Genomic DNA, 26,625 nt, shown 5'->3' on the forward strand with positions numbered 1-26,625 from the left:
AGATTGTCTAACTGGTGTCAGTGGTCACATAATCAGGACTTGCGATATGCACCAGCTGCTTGTACGACCATCCACCCCCTCCTCCCATGGCTTCACCTGACCCTGATCTGTGGACCAAGCAGACGCTACACCTTGCCCAAGGGAGCCTTTCACTTCCTTTGGTGGAGACGTAATGTATCTACACTCCTGTGATTAGGCTGGGTTAGATCTGGGGTTGGTGAGTGCACGTGCTTTCCTGTGCAGTATCTCTGAATAACAATATAAAGTAAGAAACCCGATTCTGAATCTCTGTACCTCTCATAATGTAAGCTCTGTCGGGCCTCCCCTCGGCTTCAGCTGCTGCGGGGAACACGACAGATATTAAGCTGACTGATGATGTTTGCCATGTTGCTGACTGCAAGATGATACAGATGCGCTCACTGCCCTCGTCCTTGCTGTGGGATTGGACGGTGCAGTTGGAGTAGATGGATGTTCCCACCGCGGACTCAGCACCCCTACTCCCCCCTCTGATCTCTGCTGCTCCCCGATTCTTCAATCACCTGCCAGTATGAACTCTCCCTCCCCCACCTTCTTATTCTGGCATCTTATTCTTGTATACAAGGTAATGAAAGGCATTGGTCGTGTGGATAGTCAGAGACTTTTCCACAGGGCTGAAATGGCTACCACAAGAGGGCAGAGTTTTAAGGTGCTTGGAAGGAGGTGCAGAGGAGATGTCAGGGGTAAGATTTTTATGCAGAGAGTGGTGAGTGCGTGGAATGGGCTGCTGGTGACAGTGGTGGAGGTGGATACGATGAGGTCTTTTAACAGACTCCTGGATGGCTACATGGAGCTTAGAAAAATAGAGGGCTATGGGTAACCCCAGGTAATTTCTAAGGTTCTGCACAGCATTGTGGGCCGAAGGGCCTGTATTGTGCTGTAGGTTTTCTGTGTTTCTATGTTTCTGTCTTCCCCCCTTCCTCTCCAGTCCCGAATGTTACTTCATCTCGAAAGATGCTGCCCAACCTGCTGAGTTCATCCAGCATTTTGTGTGAAGTCAGTTCTGTGTGTGTGTGTGTGTGTAAACCAGGTTAAGGCAAATCCAAACATTCCAAGACCAGTCTAGTTGCTTGTTTGAATTTTACAGGGACCGTGATTTAAACATTAGTGAGGTTGTGGAAACAATGACATCATCCTAATTAGCTTCCAGATTCCCTTTGTTGATTCTTTTCTAACATGTTTGCAACAGACTGCACACAACCGAACCAACCTCTGTCCCAAGTGTAATTGCTTCAATACGGATTCTCCTTCTTCTTAAGCCTTTACCGACAGAGGCTTCCAAAGGCCCTCTGTCCAGGGCCAGTTCTTCAGTCTTTCAAGGTGTAGCCCATCTTCTCCTTCCTGCCCCAGGGATGGGGTCTTTGGAGTTTCTGTTGCCATTTCTGTAGCTCTGGGTTTTTACGGGATGGGATTGCTAGCTCCATCTCCAGCTCCCCTCCTTTCGCAGCCGGGCTTGGGGCTGCCTGTGGCCAAGTTGCGATACAGATTGGATCAGGTTAAAACAAGGATCGGGTTTCAGCATCAGGAATCAACTTTATCCACCATATGTGTTTACATATATCAGGAAGTTGCTGTGGTAAATTGGTCAGTTCCAATGAGATAGGGAAGGGTTGGAGGGTACAGGAACTGTGGTGTACAAAGGCTGTTGAATTACCAAAGATTCAAAAAACTAGGTAGTGGTGGAGAGCTAGAAGATTGTAAGACTAGCAGGATGGATCTTAAGAATGAAATTAGGAGAGCCAGAAGGGGCCATGAGAAGGCCTTGGTGGACAGGATTAAGGAAAACCCCAAGGCATTCTACATGTATGTGAAGAGCAAGAGGATAAGATGTGAGAGAATAGGACCAATCAAGTGTGACAGTGGAAAAGTGTGTACGGAACCGGAGGAGATAGCAGAGGTACTTAATGAGTACTTTGCTTCAGTATTCGCTATGGAAAAGGATCTTAGCGATTATAGGGATGACTTGCAGCGGACTGAAAAGCTTGAGCATGTTGGTGTTAAGAAAGAGGATGTGCTGGAACTTTTGGAAAACCAAGTTGAATAAGTCACTGGGACCGGACGAAATGTACCTCAGGCTACTATGGGAGGTGAGGGAGGAGATTGCTGAGCCTCTGGCGATGATCTTTGCATCATCAATGGGGACGGGAGAGGTTCCGGAGGATTGGAGGGTTGTGGATGTTGTTCCTTTATTCAAGAAGGAGAGTAGAGATAGTGCTAGTTCAAACTAACATTGTTAATGAGCTAGAAGGTAGAACCTCCCTAATTTGTGTTTGATCATGAAATAATTCAAGATAGTTTAAGATCATTTCCTGTACAAAAGTGTAAAGGAGAACGAAATAATTATTACTCTGGATCTGCTGCAGCACAAAATAAAACACAATAAGATAAAGAACACAATAATTATTAAAAAACCACAATAAATAAAATTACATTAGATAGCTTCTATATATAGATTGATTGTCTGTCCATAAAGTGACGCTAGGCACAGGTGTGTCTGTACATAAGGTGACTGACAGGAAATGATAAAGTAGTGGTGGTTGGGGTGTGGAGGGGTGGGTCAGTGGGTGGAGGTGTTGATCAGCCTTACTGCTTGAGGAAAGTAACTGTTTTTGAGTCTGGTGGTCCTGGCATAGACAATAGGTGCAGAAGTAGACCATTCGGCCCCTCCAGTCTGCACGGATGGATGCTATGTAGTCTCCTCCCTGACGGGAGTGGGACAAACAGTCCACGAGCAGCAATAATCTCACATATGTCAGGGTTACGTCTATTATCTGGGGCATTTTGCCCACTGCCTCTGATATTCTGTTTGTGGTTACATGGTTAAGTACCTCTGACACAGGATTAATAAAGGAAGTGTTTCATAAAGATCATGTAAAATGTTCCTTTGAAAAATAGAAGAAAACCTCTTTTATTGATTTGAAAGGGGTCCTAAAACAAGGTTTGCCAAGGAATTTGTAGGCTCTGCCAGGATTGTGTAGGGTTCCTTTGGATAGTCCGGTTTCCTCCCACATCCCAAACATTTACCGATGCGGGGTAGTGACTCGTGGGCCTGTGATGTTGGTGCAAGAAACAGGGTGACACTTACATTATCCCCAGCACACAATCAGACTGTGTTGACTGTTGATGCAAATGGTGAATTTCACCGTGTGTCTCAATGTTTTGATGTACGTGTGACAAATGAAGCTAATCTTTAGTCTGTATCTCTGTGAATCTGGACTCTCTCCCTGCTCGTGACCTTCTAGATCAGGCATGGGCAAACTACGGCCCGGGGGCCATATGCGGCCCGTTAAGCTTTTTAATCCGGCCCGCAGAACTTGATGAAGTTATATTAATAAACCTTGTTAACGTTTTCTCCCCGCAATTCTGGCATTTTCCCAATAGATGATGCACTCTATATACATTGACCTTTGTTGAGGTGCAGCGTATTACTCCACATTTGCGCTTTACTCTTTGTTCGGCTCGACCTATTTGTGCGAACAGGCGTTCAGCGTCATGAACATCAACAAAGCCAGCCACAGATCCAAGTTAACTGACCAACACCTCAGATCCATCCTGAGAATCTCCACAACAAAACTAAATCCAGACTTTGATGCGCTGGCTAAAAAGGGAGACCAACAACACTGTTCCCACTGAAATTAAAAATAAGTTTCTTTGTTGTGTTATGTAAAAAATGCATTTGAAAATATTTTTTTCAATAAGCCTTACATGTTACATGTCATTTCTGTTAAGTGATGGACATGAGTAGTGCGCAGGTGCACGTACGTTCTCAAAATAAAAAATGCGCTCCAGATCAAATAACGCGCTCCGCATACTGGCGCGCTGTCACTGTTCTGTCCTTGTGCTGGTCGTTGTTGAGTTTTGGCACAGGGGACAATTGAATAAGAAGGAGCAGGACAAGTAGACCTGCATCTCCTACCGTTTTTGAAATAAAGACAGTCAGGAGGAGAGTGAGGATGATAATATCTTGAAGGATAACAGAATTTTCAGTGCTTTTAAATAATAACTGTTACTATTTAAAAAAGCTGTATTTTATTCATTTAATTTTCAGTGTTTTAAAAGTCATTTCAATAAATAGCTAAATACCATGGGACTTCAAAGACAGATATTTTATTGTAATGCATTTGTTCATTTTCAATTGAAATTAAAGCACATGTTTTCTACATATCCCATGATATTTTATTTTCTCTTATGAGGTGTATGACCAAAACACTCCGTCCATCTGCTCCTGGTCCGGCCCCCCTGTCAAATTTTAGAACCCTTTGTGGCCCACAAGTCAAAAAGTTTGCCCACCCCTGTTCTAGATGCTCCTGTACTCGGGGCAGATTTCACCCACACAATCCCAGCAAGCCACACGTCTCTGGGACGTGGGAGAGGACCAGAGCACCCGGGGGATATCCTGTGCTGTCACAGGGAGGACATGCAAACTCCACACAGACAGTGCTGGAGGTTTACTCACTCCGCACTGTACCACACTTGTGTGTGATTTAAATCTCTTTCAACCTCAGTGTAGCAGAGTGCAACATCTTGAAATTGCACTGTGCTAAGCACCCAGCAGCCCTTGATCCAGGCCATACACTACAGGAGGTACAGGAGCCTCAGGTCCCACAGCACTCAGTTCAGGAACAGTTATTACCCTTCAACCATTGCGCTCCCAAGGCCATGTGGATGACTTCACTCACCTCAACACTAAACCGATTCTACAACCTTTGGACTCACTTTCAAACACTCTGCAATGTTCTCAGCACTTATTATTATTCTCTCAGCTCTGGCTGATAAAACCTGGGACACGGGCATTGCCAAGCACGCATATTTGTCAATTGCTAGGAACTTTCAGGCTAGTCTAGTGGTGTTTAGTATTGTGGCTTTCTGAAGAGTTACATAGATATTCTATAAACTGCTGATGAAGTTTGGTGTCCGTCTCAAGTTCCGTTACTCGGTAGTATACACGCGTTATGAACGTGTTTACTTCTAATGACCATTTCATGCGCGCCTTCCTTCTACCTGAGTGAGTCCTGAGCAGCACTTGTAGCAGTCACAGCCTGTGGTGTTGAGGGGCTACTCCGAATGCTGGCAGTACCTCTCTTGGGTTGCCCGGTGCCCGGTGCCCACCCGCCTATTCAGCAGTGCACCGCTAGCGGTTTGCTTACCGTCCTGCACAGCGCTCGCTCCAGGCATGTCCTGGCGATCTCCGGGGAGCGGCTGTATCACTCTGTTCCGTAGGCCTCTCTCCATTTCTAAAGTGAAAAGGCATTGCTTTTCATTCATACAGCCAGGTTTTAGTTTTAACCGCCCCTAACAGGGAGTTATTATTATGATTATTGTATTGCACAGTTTGTCTTCTGGACATTTTCCTGTCTTTATGTGTAGTTTTTCATTGATTGTGTTGTATTTCATACAAGAATGTGAATCATAGTGTACTGTATATGGTGTCATTTATAGGTACTATGATCAGTTACTTTGAACACACTTAAGGATTGGCTGGTGGCAGCCCACAAATGGTGTACATACCATGCTATACGACAGCATGGTATGTCCACCATTTTGGATCCATATTTGTGAGATCTTGCTGTGCACGAACAGCCTGTCATGATTCTCTCGTTGCCACCTTGGCTGTAAAACACTCCTTTCCTCGACCACTCTCTGTGGGAGCATTTATCCTTCTGCATTGCATATGGCAACTGCAAGGATGAAAAAGGAACTGAGAGGATGTTTTCTCCAATTTTCAGCTTTCCCCCCCCTTCCCCTTCCCTCTTCTTCAGTTCTTCACTTTGACCACTTACCTCTTCAGCTCACCCACCCGTCAGCTTCCCTCCCTCTTCCCTTTCTCCAACGGCCCACACTCCCCTCCTGTCAGATTCCTTCTTCTCCAGCCCTTTACCTTTCCAGCTGTCAGCTTACAGCTTCTTTCTTCATATCCTTCCCCCATCTACCTAACTTCACTTATTACTTTTTAGCTTATCCTCCTTCCAAAGCAACTCACGCAAAACGCTGGAGGAACTCAGCAGGTCAGGGAGCATATATGAAGATGAATATACAGTCGACATTTTGGACCAAGACCCTTCTTCGGGTCTGGAATGGAAGGGGGAAGATGCCAGAATAAAATGGTGGGGGGAGGGGAAAGTGGGCAAGCTAGATGGTGAAGCCAGGTGAAGGGTTGGAGAAGAGGATTCTGATAGGAGGGGAGTGTGGGCCATAGGAGAAAGAGGAGGAGGGGCACCAGTGTGAGGTGATCGGCAGCTGAGGAGAAAAGGTAAGGGGGTGAGTGGGGAAGAGCAGAAGAGGGAAGGGGGAAGGAAAGATTTACTGGAAGGAGAACTCGATGTTCATGCTGTCAGGTTGGCGTCTGCCAAGATGGAGCATGAGCTGTTGCACCTTGAGAGTGGCCTCAACGTAGCAAAAGAGGAGTCCGTGGACTGGCATGTCGGAACGGGAAAGGGGATAGGAATTAAAATGGTTAGCCAGTGGGAAGTTCCGCTTTTTGCAGCTGGAGAGCAGAGGTGCTCGACAGATCAGTCCCTCAATTTACGTTGGGTTTCACCAATACAGAGGAGGCCACTTTGGGAGCACAGTGTACAATAGATGACCCCAACAGGTTCACAAGTGAAGTGTTGTCTCATCTGGAAGGACTGTTTGGGGCCCTGAATGGAGGTGAGGGAGAAGGTAAATGGGCTGGTGTAGCATTTTGGTTGCTTGTAGGGGTATGTGCCAGGAGGGAGATTACTTGCAGGGGGATTATGTCCTCCTTCCCCTCCCCTACCTCATTTCCCTTCCTTTCCAGGGCTGAAACGTCAACTGTTTATACATTTCCATTAATGCTGCAGAGTTGTTCCAGCATGTTGTGTACGTTGCTCTGTATTTCCAGTATCTGCAGAATCCCGTGTTTATGAGAAAGTATTTGTTTTGATGGATCTTTCATTCCGATCAGTTGCGTTAGACATGGTGTTGGTGTGCTTTGGAAGCTGTGCCAAACAGCAGCATGCAGGCCTGTTGAAGAGTGAAAGGTGGCCAAACCAGTTCTGTGGGGGTAGCAGAGCGTCTAGTGCTGTCATGTCAGTGCCTGTGTCATGAATCATTCAGGCAGCTGTAATCTTGCCGTCATTTTTTGGTGAGTCACACAGGAGACAGGGCCATCAATCACTAATTGTAATTTAACGCAAAGAAAGGGACCAGTACTCTATACTTTGATCAAACAACCAGCCCCCATGCTCACTGACCTCACATTGACACCTGGCCCACACTAATCCGATTCCAGCATTCTCACCTGCTTTTCAAATCACTCACCGAACTGTTGAGAAAACTACCTCTCTTATTTACACTTATTTACTTATGCGTTTGTTTACTTGGCGGTTCAGCGCAGAACAGGCCCTTCTGGCCCAAGAATCCTCACTGTCCAGCAATACTTTTATTTTATTTGATCACAAGACAACTTATGATGGGCAATTAATGTGGACTGCGGGAGGGAACCCACACGGTTCACAGGGAGAACATACAAACTCCTTACAGAAGGCACTGGCACTGAACTCCAAACCCTGAATCGCCTCGGGCTGTACCAGTGTCTTGCTATGCTACCATGGCGCCACCTACCCGCCCTTTCCAAAGACTTGGAACACAAAACAGTACAGCACATTACAGGCCCTTCAGCCCTCAATGTTGTACCAAACTAAAATCAATCTAAATCTTCCCACATAACTCTCCATTTTTCTATCATCCATGTACCTATCTAAGAGTCTCTTAAATATCCGGAATGTATCTACCTCTACCACTACACCTGGCGAGGCATCCCACACACTTACCATTTTGTGTGTATAAAAACTCCTACCTCTGACATTTCTTTGTACTTCCCTCCAATCACATTAAAATTATGCTTCCCCCCCCCCCTTTTATTAGCCATTGCTGTCCTGGAAAAAAATCTCTGTCTGTCCAAACTACCAGTGCCTCTTATCATCTCTATCAAGTCACCTCTCATCCTCCTTCACTCCAGAGAGAAAAGCCCGAGCTCACTCAGCCCATCCTCATAAGACATTCTCTCTAATCTAGACAGCATCCTGGTAACTCTCCTTTGCCCCTCTCCACATCCCTCCTATAACAAGGTGACCAGAATTGAACACAATACTCCAAGTGTGGTATAACCAGGGTTTTGGAGAGCTGCAATATTACCTCAAGTCAATCCCCTGATTTGTTTTTAATTTTCCCCCATTATTAGCTGTGTGGCACAGGATCCGGTGGGTAGATTCAAAGAGCCACACAGCATAGAAACAGGCCCTTCTGCCCAACCAGTCCATGCCAGCCAAGACTCCCATTTAAACAAGTCACACTTGCCCACTTCTGGCATATATAATCTAGCAGGTTGGTTGGAGTCAACCATGACTGTTGCATCCCAGCTGTCTATGTCAAAGTTGATATACAAGTCAGGTCAGCACAATATGGAGCAGGCTCCCCTCTCCATGCAGTGACGAATCCAAAGGAATGGCAGAGACTGATAAGCTGGCAACCACAGCTGGCGAGCTCTATCTGCCTGCAGCAGCTGCTTTTAAGGCACCAGTAACCCGCCTTTGCCCCTTCTTCTGTCAGTAAAATGGTTGTGTTGGGCTTAGTAGCTAAGCCACACATGAAGGCCGGGAGGAGGACTTGGTTGTCGGAGGCTATTTCAGATGCACACCATTGGGAGCATTTAATAGGTAATGGGAGCTTGTCTCCTTCTTACCCCCAGCTATAATAACCTTAAGGAACCTCCATATCCTTCCCTATCCATGTCCAAGTGCCTTTTAAATTTGTTATTGTATCTGCCTCAACAACCTCTGGCAGTTCATCCACAAGACGTCTGCTGTAAATTGTCCCCAGTGTGTAGGTGGAGGGTGGAACCTAGGGTGAGCCGATGGGAATGTGCAGAGAACGAAATGGGATCAGTGTAGGATTTGTGTCAATAGGTGGTTGGTTGTCAACATGGACTTGATGGGCCAAAGGGCCTGTTTTGTTGCTGTATCTTCCAATGACCCAACCTATAATAGAATTGGCACAGGTTTGAGCGTTGAGTTCCCTTCTTTCAAAAATCCATTTAAGAGCTCCTCCTTCTCTTTTGGCTCCACACATAGATTACCACTCCAGAGGGCAAATTTTATCCCTTGCTATTCTGATGTTCTCACTATATCTGTCTGTAGAAGTCCTTAGGATTCTTCTGCACCTTGTCTACCAGAGCAACCTCATGCCTTCTTTTAACTCTCCTAATTTCCTACTTAAGTGTTAACTTGCATTTCTTCCTACCTCATTTGAACCTACCTGCCTATACATGCTCGCACCTCCATCTCGTTCTTAATCAATGCTTCAACATCTCTTGAAAACCAAGATTCCATAAACATGTTATCCTTGTCTTTTATTCTGGCAATAATATACAAACTATTTCATCCTTGAAGGCCTCCCACTTACCAACACAAGAAGAGTTGGAGAGATTGGAAATCCAAAGCAACGCACACAAAATGCTGGAGGAACTCAACTGGTCAGGCAGCATCAATGGAAAAGAGTGATCTATGGTCAATGTTTTGGTCTGAGACCTTTCATCAGGACTCAAGATCCTGACTGTTTTCCCTTTTCCACAGAAGCTGCCTGGCCAGCTGAATTCCTCCAGCATTTAATGTGAGTTGCTCCCACTTTCCAAGTATACCTTTGTCAGAAAACAACCTGTCCTAATCCACACTTGCCAGATCATTTCTGATGCCATCAAAATTTCTCTAATTTAGAATCTCAACGTGTGGTCCAAACTATTTTTCTATAAATATCTTGAACTAACAGCATTATGATCACTAGATGCCAAGTGTTCCCCTACACCAACTTCTGTCATCAGCCCTGCCTCGTTCCCAAATAAAAGATCTAGTATTATTTTCTCTGTAGTTGAGACTTCTATGTACTGATTAAGGAAACTTTCCTGAACACATTTGACAAACTCTATCCCATCTAAATCTTTTACAGTATGGGAGCCCTGATCAATACGTGGAAAGTTAAAATCGCCTGCTGTCACAACCTTATTTCTTGCAACACTTTGTGATCTCTCTGCAAGTTTGCTCCTTTAAACCCTGTTGACTGTTGGGTAGTCCATAATATAATCCAATTAATGTGCTCATACCTTTCTTATTCCTTATTTCTATCCATAAAGCCTCAGTAGACGTGTTCTCCAGTCTGTCCTGAGTGAGCACAGCCATGAAATTTTCCCTGACTAGTAACACCACCCCTCCTCTTTTAATCCTTCCTGCTCTGTCATGTCTAATGCAACGGAAACCCGGAACATTGAGCTGCCAGTCCTGCCTCTCCTGCAACCAAGTCTCACTAATGGCTACAACATTATTATTCCATGTGCTGATTCATACCCTGAGCTCTTCCGCCTTTCCTATAATACTTGCATTGAAATATACGCAACTCCAAACATTAGTCCCACCATGCCCAACCTTTTGATTCCTGACTTTATATGTAGGCATAACATCATCTTTCTCCACAGCCATTCCACTATCTGCTCTGGTGCTCTGGTTCCCATCCCCCTGCAAATCTAGTTTAACTCTCCACCTAGCAAACCTCCCACTAGTCCTCTTTCAGTTCTGGTGTAAATCGTCTCTTCTGTACAAGTCCCACCTTCTGTAGAAGAGAGCCCAATGTTCAAAAAATCTGAATCCCTCCCTCCTGTACCAACTCCTTAGCCATGTGTTAAACTGTATGATCTTCCTATTTCTGGCCTCATGGTGCAGGTAGCAATAATAAGATCAGAACGCTGGAGATCCCACCCTTTAACTTAGTACCTAACTCCCTGAACTCACTTTGCTGGACCTTGTCTCCACCCACCGCTCACCCACTGGTACCAACATGAATCGCGATTTCCGGCTGCTCACTCCCCTGCATAAGAATGCTGTGGACTTGATCCAAGATGTCCCTAACCCTGGCAGTTGGGAAGCAACAAACTGTCTGGGAATCTTGTTCTCATCCACAGAACCTCCTGTCTGTTCCTCTAACCAACAAATCCCCTATCACCACAGCTCACCTGTAGAGGGAGGAGGGCTGTAAATATTAGCGGAGACTGGTCAGGGATAGCAATAGGCTATCCCATCATCCATGTAACCATGGCCTATCTACCCCAGCTCTCATCTCCCCTTCAGTGCCAGTTTCCCATTACCCTCGGGTCCCTGATTTGTCAAACATACAATTCCCTCTTCTTTAAATCCTCCCCGTCCACGGACTCTGTCTACACTTCTACCTGCCTCAGTAAAGCAGCTGGCAAAATCAAAGACCCCACCCACCCCAGACAGTCTATCATCGGATAGGAAAAGGACAGCTTCTACCCCACTGTTATCAAATGAGACCTCTTGTATGATGAGATGGACTCTTGACCAACATTCCCTCTAATATTTTACAGCAGCGCAGACCAACCATTGCTCTGAGCAGGAAATTGTTACTTGATACATGATCTGAAAACAGCAAGGCTCTTAAATGCTTTTTTTTGTAATATGCTTACTATAAATATTTAGAAAGAAAAATTAAAACTCAGATCCTTTTGATTTTATTTATTAATTGAAAGGTAGAATGAAATACAGTACAACAAAGAAAATCTTCCATGTTTCATAATCTTTTTCTGGCTGTGTCCAATCCCAGCCGCACGGCCACAAAGGCTACGTGCGTGGGAGCATTTCAGTTACAGTGCGGCCGTGCACCAGCACAGCTTCGAAGGAACAGTGTCCTTGACCTCACAATCTACCTCGTTACGGTGTTACACTTTATTGTTTACCTACTCTTCACCTTTCCGTTTCCTCTTACACTTTATTCTGTATTAATTTTTATCTCATTCTACCTGCAATGATTTGATCTGCAGGTGCAGTAGTGTTTATACAGATCAAAGGGGCGGCATAATAGCATAGTGATTAGCGCAATCGCTAAGTAGCTTCAGCAATCCCTGATTGGGGTTCGATTCCTGCCGCTGTCTGTAAGGGGTATGCAAGTTCTCGCAATGTCTGTCTGGATTTCCTCTGGGCGCTCCTGTTTCCTCCCTCATTTCAAAGATGTACAGGCCAGGGTTAGTGATTGTGGGCTTGCTATTTTGGCACCGAAAGTGTGGCCACGTTTACGAGTTGCCCCAACATACCCACAGACTGTGCTGGTTGTCGACATAAATGATGCATTTCTCTGTATGTTTGATGCATATTCACAAGTTCAAAGTAAATCTTTATCAATGTACATAATTGTCACAATATCCAAGTCTGAGATTCATTTTCCTGTGGGTATCCTCAGCAAATCTATAGAATTGTAACTATAACAGGATCAGTGAAAGATCAACCAGAGTGCAGAAGACAACAAACTGTGCAAATGGATATATAAATAAATAGCAATAAATAACGAGAACATGAGATAACGAGGCAGAGTCCTTAAAGTGAGATTATTGGTTGTGGGAGCATCTCAATGGATGGGCAAGTGAGTGTAACTATCCACTTTATTCAAGAGTTTGACGGTTGAGGGGCAGTAGCTGTTCTTGACCCTGGTGGTGAGGGTCCTGAGGTTCTTGTACCTACTACCTGATGGCAGCAGCAGGAAAAGGGCATGCCTGGGTGGTGGGGATGCTGATGATGGATGCTCCTTTCCGATGACAGCATTTCATGTAGATGTGCTCATTGGTGGAGAGGGTTTTACCTGTGATGTACCAGGTCAAATCCATTACCTTTTGTAGATTTTCCATTCCAGGGCATTGGCGTTTCCATACCAGACTGTGATGTAGCCAGTCAATATACTCTCCACTACACATCTGTGGAAGTTTGTCAAAGTTTAGTGACAAATAAAGCTAATCTTTAACAATATGTAAGACAAACTTTTCACCGCATTTGGTACATGTGACAATAGTATACCAATACCTTCCTCTGCGAGAAGTTCCTCAATTTTAAATGCTTCAGGCAACCTGTTTTGTGTTACAAGCCCACAAAATGAATTGATACACCACTTCTTTTGTTTCATCTCTAGGTATAGACATTCTTCAGAATCTTGGCCTCAGACATATCAAAGCCTTGCCAACAGCACCTCAACAACCATGGGCGCCTGTGTCGTTACCACCAGGGGTCACAGTCACTGGGATGGGCATCATCCTGTCAGGAGCTGCGCACATTGAGGCTCCTACGTCTAGCGTCATGCCCCAGGACATTGGAGATGAATTCACCATCATTGTGGGTCTTCGCTCCCACAGAGTCAATAATGCCTTTCTCTTTAGCATTAAAAATAAAAATAGACTCCAATTTGGAGTGCAAATTTTACCCAGGAAATTAGTTGTGTATATTGCTGAGAAGCCATCTGTATATTTTGAATATGGTGCCCATGATGGACAGTGGCACACGTTCGCTATTGAAATCAATGGGAAATACGCATCCTTTTATTCTGACTGTGGTGCTGGATCAGTCCGCAAGGAATTACCCATCAGGCTCCCGGAATTTTCTCCCAACAGCCAGCTGATGTTGGGAAGGATGAGCCCGAGGTCGGTGCCTTTTGAAGGCGTCATATGCCAGCTTGATGTTTATCCGAGCGCGCAAGCCTCCGTGAACTACTGCAACTACGTAAAGAGGCAGTGTCGGCAGGCGGATACCTACCGATCTCCGGCTCCCACAATCGCTGCTACACTGGTTGGAGGGGCCACTGCCAGCTCCCAGTTCACAACCTCTGTGCCAAGGGAAAAAACACCCACAACTCCATGCCTGACGTTGGCCGTGGCGAGTACCCAAGAGGTTCAGTACAGGAATACGTCTCTACAAAGTGCAGAAGCCAGTCTGTTGCCACCGTTGGCCTTCTCTAGTCTACCTCCCACTGCCGCGTCACCAGCCCTGCATTTCAATGGAACCTCAAGACCGCATCCACCTCTGGGCACCTACATTGACTCTGCCGCTGTTCTGGCCACCACCAACTCGAACTTTGAGTCCGTCAGCAGTAAATCCAAATTGGCACCCGGCAGGAAGGGAACTGGTGCTGGAGACCAAGTCACAGGGGACGAGACCCTGCCTGATGTTGAAGAGTTGTTCCTCTCAATCCCAGAGGCTGGTGAGATGGCAGAGAGGCATGCAGAGGAGGCAACACACACTACAGGGGAAATCCAGATGATCAACTCAACCTTGTATAGGGCGACCAAGGAGCCATCCTCACAAGACCAGGGCAATTTCTGGAATGACAATGTTCTCTCTACATTGTCTATGGCGGCTGTTGGCAGTCTGGAAGACATCGAGATTGAAAACTACGACTATGATTATGAAGAGTTCCTGGACTATCTGAATTCTGAAGGCTTGCCAGGCCCTAAGGGGGACCCAGGACCTCCTGTAAGTATTCTGTTTGATTCCATAAGCCCAAAAGACATAGGAGCAGAATTATGCCATTCAGCCCATTGAGGCTGCTTCACCATTCGATCATGGTAGTCTATTTTCCCTTTCAACCCCATTCTCCTGCCTTCTCCATGTAACCTTGGATGCCCTTACTGATCTACCTTCACATTAAATATACTCAATGCCTCCGCAGCCCTCTGTGGAAATGGATCCCACAGATTCACTACCCTCTGGCGAAAGAAAAACCTCCTCAAAGTAAAACTTATCACATGGAGGATGTAAAACTGAGGAAAATTGTAAATGTTACTCCGCTATTTAAGAAGGGTGGGAGGCAGCAGAAAGGAAACTTTAGACCTGTTAGCCTGACATCAGTGGTTGGGAAGTTGTTGGAATCAATTGTAGGGATGAGATTATGGTGTACCTGGAGGCACATGACAAGATAGGCCAAAGCCAACATGGTTTCATAAAGGAAAGTCCTGCCTGACAAACCTACTGCAATTTTTTGAGGAAATTATATGGAGGGCAGACAAAGGAGATGTAGTTGATGTGGGATACTTAGATTTTCAGAAGGCCTTTGACAAGGTGCCACACAGGAGGCTGCTTAGCCAGATAAGAGCCCATAGAATTACAGGGGAGTTGCCAGCATGGGTGGATCATTGGCTGGTTGACAGAAAACAGAGAGTGGGAATAAAGGGATCCTATTCTGGCTGGCTGCCGGTTACCAGTGGAGTTCCACAGGGGTTGGTGTTGGGACTGCTGTTTTTTATGATGTATGTTAATGATTCAGACTAAGGTATTAATGGATTTGTGGCTAAATATGCTGATGATACAAAGATAGGTGGAGGAGCAGGTAGTGTTGAGGAAACAGGGAGCCTGCAGAGAGACTTAGACAGTTTAGAGGAATGGGCAAAGAAGTGGCAAATGAAGTACAATGTAGGAAAGTGTATGGTCATGCTCTTTGGTGGAAGAAATAAATGGGCAGACTATTATTTAGATGGGGAGAGAATTCAAAATGCAGAGATGCAAAGGGACTTGGCAGTCCTTGTGCAGGATACCCTAAAGGTTAACCTCCAGGTTGAGTCAGTGGTGAAGAAGGCGACTGCAATGTTGACATTCATTTCTCGAGGTATAGAATATAAGAGGAGGGATGTGATGTTGAGGCTCCATAAGGCACTCGTGAGACCACACTTGGAGTATTGTGTGTAGTTTTGGGCTCCTTATTTTAGAAAGGATATACTGGCATTGGAGAGGGTTCAGAGAAGATTCATGAGAATGGTTCCAGGAATGAAAGGGTTACTGTATAAGGAATGTTTGGCAGCTCTTGGACTGTATTCCCTGGAGTTCAGGAGAATGAGGGGGGGATCTCATAGAAACATTCCAAATGTTAAAAGGCCTGAACAAATTAGATATGGTAAAGTTATTTCCCATGGTAAGGGAGTCTAGGACAAGAGGGCACAACTTCAGGATTGAAGGAATCCATGTAGAAGAGAGATACGGAGAAATTACTTTAGTCAGAGGGTGGTAAATCTGTGGAATTTGTTGCCACGAGCAGCTGTGGAGGCCAAGTCATTTAGTTATTTAAGGCGGAGATAGATAGGTTCTTGATTAGCCAGGGCATCAAAGGGTATGGGGAGAAGGCAGGGGAGTGGGGAGGACTGGGAGAATTGGATCAGCCTATGATTGAATGGCAGAGCAGGCTTGATGGGCCAAATGGCCTACTTCTGCTCCTATATCTTATAGTCTTACGGCTATGTGAGAGGAAAAGGTTAGATTAATCTTGGAGTAGCTTAAAATGTCGGCACAACATCATGGGCCAAAGGGCCTGTACTGTGCTGCAGTGTTCAATGTTTCTAATTTGTTTATCATTGAACTGTATATGCAGTATGTTACAATATAGTACCTCTCATTTCTGCTCCTAGACTCCCCCACTACTGGAAACATCCTCTCCATATCCACTTAATATTTGATAGGTTTCAATGAAACACCACCCCCCTCCATTCTTCTAAGCTCCAGGTTACACTTCCACCTACACAATGTCCATATCCCACTCTACAGAAGCTGCCTGACCTGCTGAGTTCCTCCAACAATTTGTGTGTGTTGCTCTGGATTTCCAGCATCTGCAGAATTGTATATTCCATCTGGATACTTCTCCTTCCAGTAAACAAATCTCCCCCTTCCTCCGTTCCCCACTGTAGCCTTTTACCTCTTCTTGCCTGTCTATCACCTACCCCCGGATCTGCTCCTTCTTCCCCTTCTCCTAAGGTCCAATCCCCTCTCCTAGCAGATTCTTTCTTCTCCAGCCCTTGACCTTTCCCACCTACTTGACTTCACCTATCATCTTCCAGCTAGTCTCTTTCCCCTTCCTCCACCTTTTTATTCTGGCATTTTCCCCCTTCCTCCTCAGCCCTGAAGAAGTGTCCCAGCTGAACCGTCCACAATTTATTTTTTCCACAGATGCTGTCTGACCTGCTGAGCTCCTCCAGCACTGATTTGCAGAATCACTTGTGAGTGCGGGCAGACGTCAAACGCAGGTCTTTTACACAGGGAGTGGTGCGTGACGGGAACATGTTGCCAGAGTGATAGATAGGCAGAGGGATGCAAAGCCTGTACTGTGCTTTACTGGTCCTGACGAAGGGTCTCGGCCCGAAACGTCCACAGTGCTTCTCCCTATAGATGTTGCCTGGCCTGCTGTGTTCCATCAGCATTTTGTGTGTGTTGCTTGAATTTCCAGAATCTGCAGATTTCCTCGTGTTTGCTTTTGAAGTTCACTATTGTGAAGCCTCTGCCAGTGATGCCTACACTGAAGAAGTTTAAATCTTCTCTTCGACGGGAGTTCAGTGAAACCCTCTCTCACTGCTCGTCATCTATAATTCTTTCGGCCCTTCAAGTTTTCGATCATATTTTGATCCAGACCCGCTATTTCAGCCATATATCCTTCCTTGGAACGTGTCTCAGCTGCCAATGACTCCAGTTGGCTTCAGGATCCGTTTTCGAGCTTCTCAGTTTGGACCTTCTGAGGATCCCAAGTACTCACATTTAATTGACTCTGCCTCCCGTTGTTTCTCCCGTCGAGCTCTGAGGGCGACACTCTCCGCCATGAGAAGGTACCTGGTGTCCCCATCACAATCCCTTCCACGTCTCCGGGACACCTTTTTCTCCATTTGCAATGGACCTGTCCATTATTTCATCCTCCGTCAGATCCATGCGTGCAATCGCTGTTTCTTTACTTTATCATGTCCTGCAAGGATCGCAAGATCTTCCATCTGCAGACCCCAGAGCCTGCTGGCTCCACCACTAGCAGGCATGGACTTCTTACCGCGGCCCCGGACCCGGCCGTCAATCTCGGCTGCCCCAACGACCCAGGGGATTTTGAAAACCTGGACTCCAGCACCATCAACGTGAGTTCCCACGACCATGGACAGCTTCAAAGCGATTGCACAACCACTGACTGCAACTCCAGCCTTGAACTCCAGGCAGGGTCTTCACATGTTGCGATTGTGTCTCCCGTCTCCCCTTCCCCCACCACCACTCTGCAATCCCCTCTCCCTCAGATCCCATCGTCAGCTCCTGGGCCCTCAGAGGCTACGTCTTCCTCTCACCCCAACCCTCCCCTCTCCACTGACACCACCAGCCTCCCACCCCCCTCTAATCCCATCTCTCATCCGTGCCAGGTCTTTACCATTCCCTCCAACCTTCAACTCTCTGAGGCAGAGCGCTCTGTCCTCAGTAAGGGCCTCAGCTTTGTCCCCCTTCACCCACAACTCAGCGAGTTCCGTGTACACCATGACGCTGAACTCTTCTTCCGCTGGCTCTGTCTCCGAGCTTATTTCTTTGACGAGGACTCTCTTACCCCCACCGATGACCCCTTCTCCCATCTTTAACCCTCCATGGACACCCCGATCTGGTCTTCTGCCTGCTCTGGATCTCTTTATTGCTAATTGCCGATGGGACATCAACCGTCTCGGCTTCACCACACTGTGTTCCAATTCCAACCTCACTCCTAGTCCTGACAAAGGGTCTTGACCTGAAACGTCAACAGTGCTTCTCCATATAGATGCTGCCTGGCCTGGTGTGTTTCACCAGCATTTTGTGTGTGTTGCTTGAATTTCCAGCATCTGCAGATTTCCTCGTGTCGACGTGCTTTACTGTTCTATTTGTAGATTGTTTCACAGGAGAGAAATCGATGCTTAAACCAGCAAACTCCATACTGGAACAAATGTTCAAAGATACTCTGACATTTGGGCTAATCTTAATAGAAACAGCCAAATGGTTGCGAGTATATTATATCGTATTGGTTCTGTACATCTATGTAGACTTCTGGTCATTTCTTTGATGAATTGCTCTCAATGGTTGAACTGCCTTAACTTACAGTATGTAATCAACTCACGGTCTCCAGAGAGTGGTGTCCCTGTGGAATTCACTGCCACAGATGGTTGTGTAGGCCAAGTCATTGAGTATATTTAAAGTGGAGGTTGATAGATTTTTGATTAGTCAGAGTGGCAAAGTTTACGGGGACAAGGCAGGAGAATGGGGTTGAGAGGGTTAATAGATCAGCCATGATTAATGGTGGAGCAGGATTGTTTGACTGAATGGCCTAATTCAGCTCCTATGTCTTATAATTACAGAGACTCCTCCTGTTAAAGGCAGAGGTTGGTAACTGAAGGATTGTGCCAAAGAGGAGACTGTTCAGTGGCTCATTGTGGGAGCTGACTTGATTGAGAAGTACAAGATGATGAGGAATAGATCGATAGGACAGACAAGAAACTTTTACCCAGGGCAGAAATAGCTAATGCAAGGGGAGGAGGGCATGATTTAAAGGTAATTGGAGGAAAGTCAGAGGTAGTTCAACACAGAGAGTTATGGGTGCATGGAAGCTCTGCCAGGGGTAGTAGTAGAGGCAGATACATGAGGGGCATTTAAGAGACTCATTACTGCCCTATTTGTCACAGAAGTGAGAAAACAGGCCCTTCGGCCAAACGGGTCTGTGCTGACCATCAACCTCCCGATGGCAGCAATCCTACACTGATCGCATTCCTTTCTCCCCACATTAATAACAACTCCCCCCAGGTTCCGCCTCTCACCCCCACTGTGGACAACAGTGGACAACTGACCCACTGGCCCGCACGCCTTTGGGATGGGGGAGGAAAGCAGGAGCATCTGGGGAAACCCAGATGGTTACAGGGAGAACGTGCAAATTCTGCACAGGCAGCACCGGAAGTCAGGAGTGAACTTGATCTTCTGGAACCATGAGGCAGTAGCTTGACCCACTGCCCACTGGAGACACTGGAGTGGCTCCAGAGGTGACTCACAAGAATGATTCCAGGAATGAAAGTGTTAACGTATGAGGAGTATCTGATGGCTTTGGGCCTGTACTTGCTGGAGTTCACAAAAATGAGGTGGGATCTCATTGAAACATATCAAATATTAAAAGGGCAAAATAAGATCATAAGACCATCAGCAATAGGAACAAAAATAGGCCATTTGGCCCATCAAGTCTGCTGGGCTGTAAATGATGGCTGATTCATTTTTCCTCTCAGCCCCAGTTTCTTGCCTTCACCCTTCATAACGTAACCAATCAAAAATCTATCAACCTCTGCCTTAAATTTACATAAAGATTTGGCCTCCACATTTGCATGTGGGCAACAAATTCCACAGATTCACCACTCTCTAGCTAAAGAAATTTCTCCGCATCTCCATTCTAAAAGGATATCCCTCTATTCTGAAGCTGTCCCCTCTGGTCTTAGACTCTCTCTCATAGGAAACATCCTCTCCACATCCACTCTATCAACACCTTTCACCATTCGATAGGTTTCAATGAGATCACCACTCATTCTTCTAAATTCCAGTGAATAAAGGCCTAGAGCCATCAAACGCTCTTCATATGACAAGCCATTCAAGCCTGGAATAATTTTCGTGAACCTCCTTTGAACCCTCTCCAGTTTCAGAATGTCCTTCTTAAGATAAGGGGCCCAGAACTGTTCACAAGGCCTCAGCAGTGATTTATAAAGTCTCACCACTACAACCTTGCTGTTCCAGTCCACTTGGAATGAATGCCAACATTGCATTTGCCTTCCTCACCACCGACTCAACCTGCAAATTAAGGCTTCTGCGAAGAGAGGCTTTACTCAGAGAAAGCATCTAGTCTTTTTCCTTCTCTTCTTTATATCTGCTCAGTTAGGTCGAGGTACAGGCAGATAGTGCAATGCTCCTGTGGGATGTGGGAAGGCAAGGAGACCTTCTGTGTCCCTGACCACTACAAATGCGAGAAGTGCATCCAACTGCAGCTTCTAACAAACCGCGTTAAGGAGTTGGGGCTGGAAATGAATGAACTCCGGATCATCCGGGAAGCTGAAGGGGTGAAGCAAACATGTAGAGAGGTAGTTATACCCAAGGTGCAGGACACAGGAAACTGGGTGACAGTCCGGAAGGGCAAAGGGGTCAGTGAAGAGTACCCCTGTGGCCATCCCCCTCAACGACAGGTCTATCACTTTGGATACTGTCAGGGGGGATGACCTAACAGAGGAAAGTCACGGTGGTGACTGTGGTCACTGGCACTGAGTCAGCGTCTGTGACTCAGATAGGAAGGGGGAGGAAGAGGCATGCTGTGGTGGTAGGGATTCATTAATTAGGGGAAAGACAGGAGGTTCTGTGGGCGAGAATGAGATTTCCGGATGACATTTTGCCTCCAAGAAGAGCATACTGACCCTTTACATTTGATCTCCCAAAGGACAATGCTTCACATATTTACAGAACACAGAATATTACAGCACAGTACAAGACCTTTGACCCCCCAATGCTGTGCTGATCTTTCAACCTACTCTAAGATCAATTTAATCCTTCCCTCCTACATAACCCTCCATTTTTCTATCATCCATGTGCCAGCCCAAGAACTTTTAAATGTCCCTAATGAACCTGCCTCTACCACAGCCACTAGTGATCTGTTTCATGCACTCACCGCTCAGTGTAGAAAAACCTTACCTCAGTCACCCCCCCCCCCCCCATACCCTCCAATAGTCACTTTAAATTATGCCCCTCGTATTAGCCATTTCCACCCTGAGGAAAATGCCTCTGGCTGCCCTTCCTAAAATGTCCTGAGGAACAACTAAGGTGCGTCATCCTCAGAGTGTGTGTGGCTGTGAACAGGTAAAATTTTGAGAAAAGTTTAAGGAAATGTCTTAAAGCAGAAATGTAGAGTTGAAGAGGGGGAAGAGATAGAACACAGAACAAGCACACACTCAGTGGCCACTTCACTGAGTACAGAAGTGGAATCTGCTGCTGTAGCCCATCCATTTCAAAATGCAACATGTTGTGCATCCAGAGATGTTCTTTCACACACTCTGTTGTAACTCATGGTTATTTGAGTTACTGTCGCCTTCCTGTCAGTTTGAACCAGTCTGGCCATTCTCCTCTGACCTCTCTCAGTAACAAGGCATTTTCACCCACAGAACTGCTACTCACTGATGTTGTTTGTGTCTCACCCCAGTGTCCATAAACTCTAGAGAATATTGTGTGTGAATATCCCAAGATATCAGCAGTTTTTGAGATCCTCTAACCTCCCTGTCAGGCACCAACAAACACAAAGTGACTTAGTTCACATCTGTTCCCCACCCTGACATTTGGTCTAAACAACAACTGAAATTCTTGACCGTGTCTGTGTGCTCTTATGCATTGAGTTGCTGCCGCATGTTTGGCTAATTACATATTTGCATTAACAAGCAAGTGTACCTAATAAAGTGGACACTGACAGTGTAGACGTCGAACAAACAGAGCACAGCATCTAGAACGTTACAATATGGTAGAGGTCTTTCAGCAAACAATAAACTTTTGATCTTCTCTAAGATCAACCAAACCCTTTCTTTCCACATAGCTGTCCATTTTTCTGTCATCTGTATTCCTATCTAAGAGACTCTAATGTATCTGCCAGATCTCTGGTGAGTTTTACAGGGAGAGTTCTGGAGTTCTGGGCAGATCCTGGTGAGTGTTACAGGGAGTGTACTGGAGTTCTGGGCAGATCTCTGGTGAGTGTTACAGGGAGTGTTCTGGAGTTCTGGGGAGATCTCTGGTGAGTGTTACAGGGAGTGTTCTGGAGTTCTGGGCAGATCCTGGTGAGTGTTACAGGGAGTGTTCTGGAGTTCTGGGCAGATCTCTGGTGAGGTTACAGGGAGTGTTCTGGAGTTCTGGGGAGATCTCTGGTGAGTGTTACAGGGAGTGTTCTGGAGTTCTGGGGAGATCTCTGGTGAGTGTTACAGGGAGAGTTCTGGAGTTCTGGAGTTCTGGGCAGATCTCTGGTGAGTGTTACAGGGAGAGTTCTGGAGTTCTGGGCAGATCTCTGGTGAGTTTTACAGGGAGAGTTCTGGAGTTCTGGGCAGATCTCTGGTGAGTGTTACAGGGAGAGTTCTGGAGTCCTGGGCAGATCTCTGGTGAGTGTTACAGGGAGTGTTCTGGAGTTCTGGGCAGATCCTGGTGAGTGTTACAGGGAGTGTTCTGGAGTTCTGGGCAGATCTCTGGTGAGGTTACAGGGAGTATTCTGGAGTTCTGGGGAGATCTCTGGTGAGTGTTACAGGGAGAGTTCTGGAGTTCTGGAGTTCTGGGCAGATCTCTGGTGAGTGTTACAGGGAGAGTTCTGGAGTTCTGGGCAGATATCTGGTGAGTGTTACAGGGAGAGTTCTGGAGTACTGGGGAGATCTCGGGTGAGTTTTGCAGGGAGTGTTCTGGAGTTCTGGGCAGATCTCTGGTGAGTGTTACAGGGAGAGTTCTGGAGTTCTGGGCAGATCTCTGGTGAGTTTTACAGGGAGTGTTCTGGAGTTCTGGGCAAATCTCTGGTGAGTTTTACAGGGAGTGTTCTGGAGTTCTGGGCAGATCTCTGGTGAGTGTTACAGGGAGAGTTCTGGAGTTCTGGAGTTCTGGGCAGATCTCTGGTGAGTGTTACAGGGAGAGTTCTGGAGTTCTGGGCAGATCTCTGGTGAGTGTTACAGGGAGAGTTCTGGAGTTCTGGAGTTCTGGGCAGATCTCTGGTGAGTTTTACAGGGAGTGTTCTGGAGTTCTGGGCAGATCTTTGGTGAGTGTTACAGGGAGTGTTCTGGAGTTCTGGGGAGATCTCTGGTGAGTGTTACAGGGCGAGTTCTGGAGTTCTGGGGAGATCTCTGGTGAGTTTTACAGGGAGTGTTCTGGAGTTCTGGGCAGATCTCTGGTGAGTGTTACAGGGAGAGTTCTGGAGTTCTGGGCAGATCTCTGGTGAGTGTTACAGGGAGTGTTCTGGAGTTCTGGGGAGATCTCTGGTGAGTGTTACAGGGAGAGTTCTGGAGTTCTGGGCAGATCTCTGGTGAGTGTTACAGGGAGAGTTCTGGAGTTCTGGGCAGATCTCTGGTGAGTGTTACAGGGAGTGTTCTGGAGTTCTGGGGAGATCTCTGGTGAGTGTTACAGGGAGAGTTCTGGAGTTCTGGGGAGATCTCTGGTGAGTTTTACAGGGAGTGTTCTGGAGTTCTGGGCAGATCTCTGGTGAGTGTTACAGGGAGAGTTCTGGAGTTCTGGGCAGATCTCTGGTGAGTTTTACAGGGAGTGTTCTGGAGTTCTGGGCAGATCTCTGGTGAGTTTTACAGGGAGTGTTCTGGAGTTCTGGGCAGATCTCTGGTGAGTGTTACAGGGAGAGTTCTGGAGTTCTGGGAGGATCTCTGGTGAGTGTTACAGGGAGAGTTCTGGAGTTCTGGGGAGATCTCTGGTGAGTGTTACAGGGAGAGTTCTGGAGTTCTGGGCAGATCTCTGGTGAGTGTTACAGGGAGAGTTCTGGAGTTCTGGTCAGATCTCTGGTGAGTGTTACAGGGAGAGTTCTGGAGTTCTGGGCAGATCTCTGGTGAGTTTTATAGGGAGTGTTCTGGAGTTCTGGGGAGATCTCTGGTGAGTGTTACAGGGAGAGTTCTGGAGTTCTGGAGTTCTGGGCAGATCTCTGGTGAGTGTTACAGGGAGAGTTCTGGAGTTCTGGAGTTCTGGGCAGATCTCTGGTGAGTTTTACAGGGAGAGTTCTGGAGTTCTGGGCAGATCTCTGGTGAGTGTTACAGGGAGAGTTCTGGAGTTCTGGGCAGATCTCTGGTGAGTGTTACAGGGAGAGTTCTGGAGTTCTGGGCAGATCTCTGGTGAGTGTTACAGGGAGAGTTCTGGAGTTCTGGGGAGATCTCTGGTGAGTTTTACAGGGAGTGTTCTGGAGTTCTGGGCAGATCTCTGGTGAGTGTTACAGGGAGAGTTCTGGAGTTCTGGGCAGATCTCTGGTGAGTTTTACAGGGAGTGTTCTGGAGTTCTGGGCAGATCTCTGGTGAGTTTTACAGGGAGTGTTCTGGAGTTCTGGGCAGATCTCTGGTGAGTTTTACAGGGAGTGTTCTGGAGTTCTGGGCAGATCTCTGGTGAGTGTTACAGGGAGAGTTCTGGAGTTCTGGGTAGATCTCTGGTGAGTGTTACTGGGAGAGTTCTGGAGTTCTGGTCAGATCTCTGGTGAGTGTTACAGGGAGAGTTCTGGAGTTCTGGGCAGATCTCTGGTGAGTTTTATAGGGAGTGTTCTGGAGTTCTGGGCAGATCTCTGGTGAGTTTTACAGGGAGTGTTCTGGAGTTCTGGGCAGATCTCTGGTGAGTGTTACAGGGAGAGTTCTGGAGTTCTGGAGTTCTGGGCAGATCTCTGGTGAGTGTTACAGGGAGAGTTCTGGAGTTCTGGGCAGATCTCTGGTGAGTGTTACAGGGAGAGTTCTGGAGTTCTGGGCAGATCTCTGGTGAGTGTTACAGGGAGTGTTCTGGAGTTCTGGGGAGATCTCTGGTGAGTGTTACAGGGAGAGTTCTGGAGTTCTGGGGAGATCTCTGGTGAGTTTTACAGGGAGTGTTCTGGAGTTCTGGGCAGATCTCTGGTGAGTGTTACAGGGAGAGTTCTGGAGTTCTGGGCAGATCTCTGGTGAGTTTTACAGGGAGTGTTCTGGAGTTCTGGGCAGATCTCTGGTGAGTTTTACAGGGAGTGTTCTGAAGTTCTGGGCAGATCTCTGGTGAGTGTTACAGGGAGAGTTCTGGAGTTCTGGGAGGATCTCTGGTGAGTGTTACAGGGAGAGTTCTGGAGTTCTGGGGAGATCTCTGGTGAGTTTTACAGGGAGTGTTCTGGAGTTCTGGGCAGATCTCTGGTGAGTGTTACAGGGAGAGTTCTGGAGTTCTGGGCAGATCTCTGGTGAGTTTTACAGGGAGTGTTCTGGAGTTCTGGGCAGATCTCTGGTGAGTTTTACAGGGAGTGTTCTGGAGTTCTGGAGTTCTGGGCAGATCTCTGGTGAGTGTTACAGGGAGAGTTCTGGAGTTCTGGGCAGATCTCTGGTGAGTGTTACAGGGAGAGTTCTGGAGTTCTGGGCAGATCTCTGGTGAGTTTTACAGGGAGTGTTCTGGAGTTCTGGGCAGATCTCTGGTGAGTTTTACAGGGAGTGTTCTGGAGTTCTGGGCAGATCTCTGGTGAGTTTTACAGGGAGTGTTCTGGAGTTCTGGGCAGATCTCTGGTGAGTGTAACAGGGAGAGTTCTGGAGTTCTGGGAAGATCTCTGGTGGGTGTTACAAGGAGATTAGCGGAATGAATAGCCTGACTGTGACACCTATGTTATCCTTTGTCTTCGCCTTCCCCACACTGTCACCCTTGCACCCATTTGTTACCCAGTCAACGGCGTTGCAAGTTCAGCTAATTGCCTTGAGGAATCTCTGTTGCCTTCTAAATTGCACAGTCATAGAAAAGCACAGAACAGAAACAGGCCGTTCGGCCCATCTTGTCCATGCTGAACCATTTAAACTGGCTAGTCCCATCGACCTGTACCCAGACCATTGCCCTCCATACCCCTACTATCCATGCCCCTAACTAAACTTCTCTTAAACATTCAAATTGAGCTCGCATGCAACACTTGTGCTGGCAACCTGTTCCCCACTCTCTCGGCCCTCTGAGTGAAGAAGTTTTCCCTCATGTTCTCCTTAAGCTTTTCATCTTTCATCCTTAACCCGTGACTTTGAGTTGTAATCCCCCCCCAAAGACTGGAAAAAGCCTGTTTGCATTTGCCCTCTTTATAGTTCTCAAATCTCCTCTTAATCTTTTACATTCCAAGGAATGAAGTTCTAACCTATTCAATCTTTTTGTATAAATCAGGTCCTCCAGTTCTAGAATCAGGTTTAATGTCACCGGCATGTGACGTGAAATTTGTTAATTTAGCAGCAGCAGTTCAAAGCAATATACAATGTGCAAGGAAAAAAATAAGTAAATCTTATTCAGTATACTT

The 26,625-nt window shown here is 46.6% G+C and overlaps 1 protein-coding gene across 1 annotated transcript in view; it reads left to right on the forward strand.

Moving 5' to 3' along the window:
• The window catches only part of LOC132401662 (collagen alpha-1(XXIV) chain), a 511,504-nt gene that overhangs the window by 116,058 nt on the left and 368,821 nt on the right, over positions 1 to 26,625 (forward strand). Inside the window, exon 3 of the mRNA XM_059983704.1 lies at positions 13,018 to 14,351. Coding sequence (XP_059839687.1) covers positions 13,018 to 14,351 — 1,334 coding nt within the window. The remainder of the gene's footprint in view (positions 1 to 13,017; positions 14,352 to 26,625) is intronic.

The sequence above is a fragment of the Hypanus sabinus genome, chromosome 11, assembly GCF_030144855.1.
Source record: "Hypanus sabinus isolate sHypSab1 chromosome 11, sHypSab1.hap1, whole genome shotgun sequence".
Classification (NCBI taxonomy): Eukaryota; Metazoa; Chordata; class Chondrichthyes; order Myliobatiformes; family Dasyatidae; genus Hypanus; species Hypanus sabinus.